Here is a 6,829-nt window from a genome sequence, read left to right as displayed (position 1 = left end):
CTCATCCATCAATGCAAAAGAAGTTAGAAGAAAAGCACCCATAAGGAACTAAGTAAAAACACCCATAAGAAGTGAAGGTTCAAAAGAGGGGGGTAGAAAAAGAAGAAGAAAAAAGAACTACCTAAAAGAGAATAAAATCAACTAACTCAGAACCAAAAGAGAGAAGTAGAGCAAGAGAGAGGCATAGTATAGTACCTTGAGAGAGATGGAAAAGGGGTATGGGAGAGGAAGTTGTAGAGTGTAGTGATGGAGAATGGAGGGAGCAATGTAGGGACCACCGGAGGTGGGTGGTTACCGGAGATGATGGTGGGAGGTAGGTGTTTGGAAGGGAAAATGGTAGTGGATGGTAGAGGGGGCAAGAAGAGAAGGGGAGAGGAGAATGATGGGAGCAAGTGTGCTCCCCTATTATATTCACGTCGGGTATCCACGCGTGCGCGCACGGTGCGCGCTTGCACAGAAAAGCGGGATAGGGTAGTAGCGCGTGCGCGCACAATGCGCGTAGGCGCCCATGTGCTTGTGCTGGTGGCACAAGGTTGGCTTAGAGGTGGCATAACTCTCTGGAAGAAGTACCAGAAGTTGGCTGCATGGATGTTGGCGCGCGCGCGGCAGGTGCGCGCACGTGGCAGGTGCGCGCACGCGGCAATGATGTTATGCCCCAGGCATGAGATTGGCCTGGGATTGGCTCAACTCTCTGGAAAATGGCCAGAGGTTGCTGCAGTACTAGGGGTGCGTGCGCGGCATGGGCACGGGCACGTCCATTGCGTCATCAGCGGACTGACGCGTCGGCGCCTAGTGTGCGCACGCGGCAGAGGTCGTGTGCTGGGGGCTCAGTGCAGGCGCGAGAGTGGCCCAACTCTCTGGAAGATGTACTAGGAGTGCACAGGGGCGATCGGCGCGCGCGCGCAAGATGCGCTAGCGCGTCGATCCGCGAGTTGCCAAAAGAGTGCGTACGCGCCATGTGCGCACACGCGTGCGTGGCCTGTGCTTCAGGCATGGTGCCGGCGTAGTGTGGGCGCAACTTTCTGGAAAATGTATGGAGGGGTAATTCTTGCAATCCACGCGTCCGCGCACGTGGCGCGCTCGCATGGATGGTCGGAAGTGCCTCATATGCGCGTACAGGTGCGCGCTTGCGCGGGAAGGGGCTATTTCAAAGTTTTCGTGTTCTTGCACCAATTCAAGCACTCCAACCCTCCAAACAGCCACTCAAGCACTATGGAAACCCTATTCTACATGATAAAGTACCAAACGAACTTAACAATTGAAACGGGTTTGAAATCAAATCTAACTACAACTTCATCAAATACCTAGCTACCAATCATGAAGTTAAGACTTGAGCAAGTATCAATCAAAGAAGAATTCAATGGCTATGTACAATTGGTAGATCTTACCATGGTGGGGTGTCTCCCACCTAGCACTTTTGTTTACCGTCCTTAAGTTGGACTTCCACTAGCTCAAGGTTCTTGTTCAAGAGGTGCATCCCTCAAGAGGAACATTTCAATTTCCTTGGAGTTCTTTCTTTGCTCACCATGGTATAATTCGAGACGGTGCCCATTTACCTTGAAAATGTCCGGACTTGATGGGTGGCGCAAGTGGTAAACCCCGTAAGGTTCTACTTTCTCTACTTGGTAAGGTCCATCCCATCTTGATCTAAGCTTTCCGGGTAGCAATCTTAATCTTGAGTTGTAAACGAGGACTAGCTCACTGGGTCTAAATTCCCTTCTCCTAATGTTCTTGTCATGAATGGCTTTCATCTTTTCCTTGTAGAGTCTAGAATTATCATAGGCTTCTAGTCTTAAGCATTCTAATTCCGCCAATTGAAGCTTTCTTTCTACTCCGGCTCCACCCAAACTCATATTGCATTCCTTTATGGCCCAATAGGCTTTGTGTTCGATTTCTACCGGCAAATGGCATACTTTACCGTATACAAGCCTAAAAGGGCTCATGCCAATGGGTGTTTTTGTAGGCCGTTCGATATGCCCAAAGTGCATCGGGGAGCTTAGTGCTCCAATCCTTCCTATTCGGCTTTACAATTCTTTCCAACACATGTTTAATTTCCCGATTAGAAACCTCAGCTTGGCCGTTTGTTTGCGGGTGGTAGGCCGTGGCAATTTTGTGTGTGATGCCATACTTTCTCATGAGGCCGTCCATTTTCTTGTTGCAAAAATGGGATCCTTGGTCACTTATGATTGCTCTAGGAGAGCCAAAACGACAAATGATATTGTTCCTCACAAAAGAAAAAACAACATGAGCATCATCCGTTCTGGTGGGGATTGCCTCCACCTATTTTGACACATAATCGATGGCTAACAAAATGTAGAGAAAGCCATTGGAATTTGGAAATGGTCCCATGAAGTCGATTCCCCATACATCAAAAATTTCACAAAAAAACATATTTTGTTGGGGGATTTCGTCCTTCCTAGAAATATTTCCAAACCGAATACATTGGGGACAAGATTTGCAATAGAAGGAAGAGTCTTTGAGAAGGGTTGGCCACCAAAATTCGCAATTAAGGACCTTTCTTGCCATTCTTTGGGGGCCGTAGTGGCCACCGCCCTCGGAAGAATGGCAAGCGTCCAAGATTGCTTGGAATTCGGTTTGGGGTATGCACCGTCACACTATTTGGTCCGCTCCACACCTCCACAAATAGGGATCGTCCCAAACATAGTATTTGGATTCGCTTTTCAGCTTATCCTTTTGATGTTTGTTGAGGTTGGGAGGGAAGGTGTGTGAAACCAAGTAGTTTGCTATTGGAGCGTACCAAGGAACTACTTCTGAGATTGAGTGCAAACCATCTAGAGGAAAAGAGTCATTGATAGGAGTGGTGTCGCTTTTTGTGTGTTCGATGCGACTTAAATGGTCTGCTACTAAGTTTTGGGAACCACTCCTATCCTTGATCTCCAAGTCAAATTCTTGTAACAAAAGCACCCATCGAATTAATCTCGGTTTTGATTCCTTTTTGGTCAACAAGTACTTTAATGCCGTGTGGTCCGAGTACACTACTACCTTGGAACCAAGAAGATAGGATCGGAACTTGTCCAAAGCAAAAACGATAGCTAGGAGTTCCTTTTCAGTAGTAGTGTAGTTGGATTGGGCCCCATCTAGTGTTTTGGAAGCATAAGCTATAACATAGGGAATCTTACCTTCGCGTTGTGCTAACGCGGCTCCTACCGCATAATTCGAAGCATCGCACATGATTTCAAATGGTTGAGTCCAATTCGGCCCTCGTACAATAGGAGCTTGTGTCAACGCCACTTTAAGCTTGTCATATGCTTCCACACACTCTTTGCTCAGCTCAAATTAAGTGTCCTTTTGTAGTAGTCGAGAGAGAGGTAAGACTACTTTGCTAAAGTCTTTGATGAACCTCCGGTAGAATCCTGCATGTCCAAGAAAGGAGCGGACTTCCCTCTCGAAGGAGGGCTAAGGTAAACTAGATATGACATTTATTTTTGCTGGATCTACGGAGATGCCTTCTTTTGAAATAATGTGTCCCAAAACAATGCCTTGTTTAACCATGAAATGACATTTTTCAAAATTTAAGACAAGGTTTGTTTTGGTGCATCTCTCCAAGACTTTTTCAAGGTTGCCTAAGCAATGATCAAATGAGTCACCATACACGCTAAAATCGTCCATGAAAACTTCCATATATTGCTCTAGGAAGTCCACAAATAAGCTCATCATGCATCTTTGAAACGTTGCCGGTGCGTTGCATAGGCCAAATGGCATACGCTTGTAGGCATACGTTCCAAAGGGGCAAGTAAATGTGGTTTTTTCTTGGTCCTCTAGAGCAATGTGTATTTGGAAGTATCCGGAGTAACCATCAAGAAAGTAATAATATGATTTACCAGCTAATCGATCAAGCATTTGATCAATGAACGGTAGTGGGAAGTGATCTTTTCTTGTGGCCGCATTCAATCTTCGGTAGTCTATGCATACCCTCCAAGAATTTTTCACCCTTGTTGCTATAAGTTCACCGCTTTCATTTTTGATTGTGGTCACCCCAGATTTCTTTGGCACCATTTGGATCGGGCTTACCCACTCGCTATCCGAGATGGGATAGATGATGTCCGCCTCAAGTAGCCGAGTGACCTCCTTTTTCACGACCTCAAGAATGGTTGGATTAAGTCTCCTTTGAGGTTGTCGGACCGGTCTTGCTCCGTCTTCAAGAAATATGCGATGTTCACATACTTGGGGGCTTATTCCCACTAGATCCGCCAAACTCCACCCGATTGCTCTTTTGTTTTTTCTCAAGACTTCTAGCAACTTTTCTTCTTGTTGAGGGGTTAGCTCTTTTGCACTTATCACGGGGAGCTTGTGGGCTTCATCAAGATATGAGTACTTTAGGTGGGGTGGTAGTGGCTTTAATTCCATCTTTTTGTCATGATTTGAAGTTTGGATTTCCGGATGGTTTGTGTGGTGTGTGGTGTTTAGTTTGCTTGGATCTTTATTTGCTTCTTCAATCATGCACTTCTCATCCAACTTTGCAAGGTGCACTTCGGCAACAATGTTGTCGATTAGGTCACAACGGAATAGAGAGTGATTCTCCGGTGGATGCTTCATTGCTTCTTCTAGGCTAAAACTCACGACCCTCCCATCTATCTCAAATGAGTAGGTTCCCGAGTAGGTGTCTAGCTTAAATCTAGAAGTTCTCAAAAATGGTCTTCCAAGTAAGATAGATGATGCTCTCTCGGGTTCATTTGATGGCATCTCAAGGACATATAAGTCAATTGGAAACACCAACCCTTTAATATTCACCAATACATCTTCCGCCACACCCGCTACGGTTATTATGCTTTTATCCGCTAGGAAAAATCTCGCCGCCGACCTCTTTAGCGGTGGTAACTTCAACATTTGGTAGACGGAGAGCGGCATAATGCTAACACATGCGCTGATATCACACATACAATCTAGGGATCGAACTCCATTGACGGTGTAAGTGACTATACAAGGGCCCGGGTCATCACACTTCTCAGGCAATGCTCCCATTAAAGCGGAAATAGAACTCCCCAATGGGATGGTTTCCAATTCAAGAATTTTATCCTTGTTCATGCATAGATCTTTAAGGAATTTTGCATATCTAGGAACTTGATGGATAGCATCAAAGAGGGGAATGGTTACCTCAATTTTTTTGAACATTTCTATCATTTTGGGGTTGAGCTCTATGCGCTTCTTAGCTTTCTTTGCAAGTGTTGGAAATGGGAGTGGTTGAGCAATTTCTTCTTCCAAGGTTCTCTTCGTCTTGGGGGTCTCTTTTGTTGGTTGAGCTTCTTCATTCTTAACTATGACTTGTGGTGTCTCCTCTTCCACTACCTCTTCTATATCTATTCCCTCCTCCCCTTGAGCGGTTAAGATGGGATTTAAATCTTTTGCTCCATTCTCTTTTAATTGTGTTCCGGATCATAGGGTGATGGCATTGATGTCTCCCTTAGGATTGGGTTGAGGTTGAGAGGGGATGACGCTTTGGGTTGGGGGTTGAAGAGTGGGATTTGACGGTGGGTCCATGCGTGCGAGAAGGGCTTGTAGTGTAGAGGTGAGGCCAGTGAGACCGGAAGCAAGTGTGCTTTGTAGTTCCTTTTGGCCTTGAATGATGGTCCGGAGTGTATCATCTTGGTTAGATGGGGAGGTCGGGTATGTGAGTTGAGGGGCTTGTGATTGGTTGGGTGGTGGTCTTTGATGTGGTGGTTGGTATGTTTGGTAGTTTCTTTGTTGGTTTTGTTGGTTGTATGGTGGCCGGTTTTGTGAGTTGTTGTTGTTCCATCTTTGACCTCCTCTGTTGTTGTTGTTGTTGCCCCTATTTCCTTGTTGATGATTGTCCCTCCAATTTTGATTTTGATTGCCACTCCCTTGATTGTAGCTTCCTCCTTGATAAGGGTACCCTTGGTTAGGATTACCGCCTTGGTAGTACCTTTGATTTGGGCGGTCATAGAAATTGTGAGTAGCCACCAAGGTGTTGTCTTCTTAAAGGCTTGGGCACTCATCGGTGTTGTCTTCTTGAAGGCTTGGGCACTCATCCGTGTAGTGGGAATAGCATGAACAAATGCCACACACTTTCTGAGGGACTAATTGTTGATTGTATTGTTGAGGTGGTGGAGGTTGTTGGTATGGTTGAGGTTGTTGTGGTTGTTGTTGGCTCAATTGGAGTTGCCTCAAGATGGATGTCATTTTGCTCATGGATTTGGTTAGAGTGGTGGTTTCGCTACTAGTTGATACCTTATTCACGGCTTTTGGGCGGTTGACTCTTCGTCTCATATGTTGATTGGATTCGGCTAAGTCGATGATAAGTTGCCATGCCTCCTCCGCTGTTTTATATTTAGACAAAGAGCCATTGCTAGAAGTGTCCAAGAGAGTTCTATCTTGTTCTTACATCCCTTGACATATGTATCCAAGCAACACTTGAGTGTCAATCATGTGATTAGGGCATGCATCTAGTAGCTTACGAAACCGTTTCCAATATTCGTATAGTGATTCCGTTTCACCTTGTACAATACATGACATTTCCTTCCTTAGCCTATCCATCTTTTCCGGGGGCAAGAATTTATCCAAGAATCCTCTTCTAAGCAAGTCCCAATCGGAAGTGACTTCACTAGATAGGGTGTAGAACCATTCTTTAGCCTTGTCCTCAAGAGAGAAAGGGAAAGCAAACAACCATATAGCAACCTCATCGGATCCTTCCCGTCTAGTTGTTGAGCATATACGATGAAAATCTTTGAGATGTCGAATAGGGTCTTGTGCGAGAAGTCCATGGAACTTAGGTAGGAGGTTGATCAAAGCGGTCTTTAGTTCAAAGTTTGCATTCAAGTTGGGGTGAGTTACATGAAAGGGTTGAAGAACA

General features: G+C 45.4%; 1 protein-coding gene across 1 annotated transcript; it reads right to left on the bottom strand.

Moving 5' to 3' along the window:
• Window positions 1–1,451: 1,451 nt before the first annotated feature.
• LOC107489203 (uncharacterized) lies at window positions 1,452–1,853 on the bottom strand. Its single transcript, XM_016109971.1, has one exon. The coding sequence runs from the start codon at window positions 1,851–1,853 to the stop codon at window positions 1,452–1,454; it is 402 nt and encodes a 133-aa protein (XP_015965457.1).
• Window positions 1,854–6,829: the final 4,976 nt, after the last annotated feature.

The sequence above is a fragment of the Arachis duranensis genome, chromosome 5, assembly GCF_000817695.3.
Source record: "Arachis duranensis cultivar V14167 chromosome 5, aradu.V14167.gnm2.J7QH, whole genome shotgun sequence".
Taxonomy (NCBI): Eukaryota; Viridiplantae; Streptophyta; class Magnoliopsida; order Fabales; family Fabaceae; genus Arachis; species Arachis duranensis.
Note: the sequence above shows the minus strand (reverse complement) of the source record. Positions and strands in the feature narration are given on the sequence as shown.

Coding starts and splice junctions, on each gene's coding strand:
- LOC107489203 (XM_016109971.1), bottom strand. CDS start 1,853: ATGAGTTTGGGTGGAGCCGGAGTAGAAAGAAAGCTTCAATTGGCGGAA.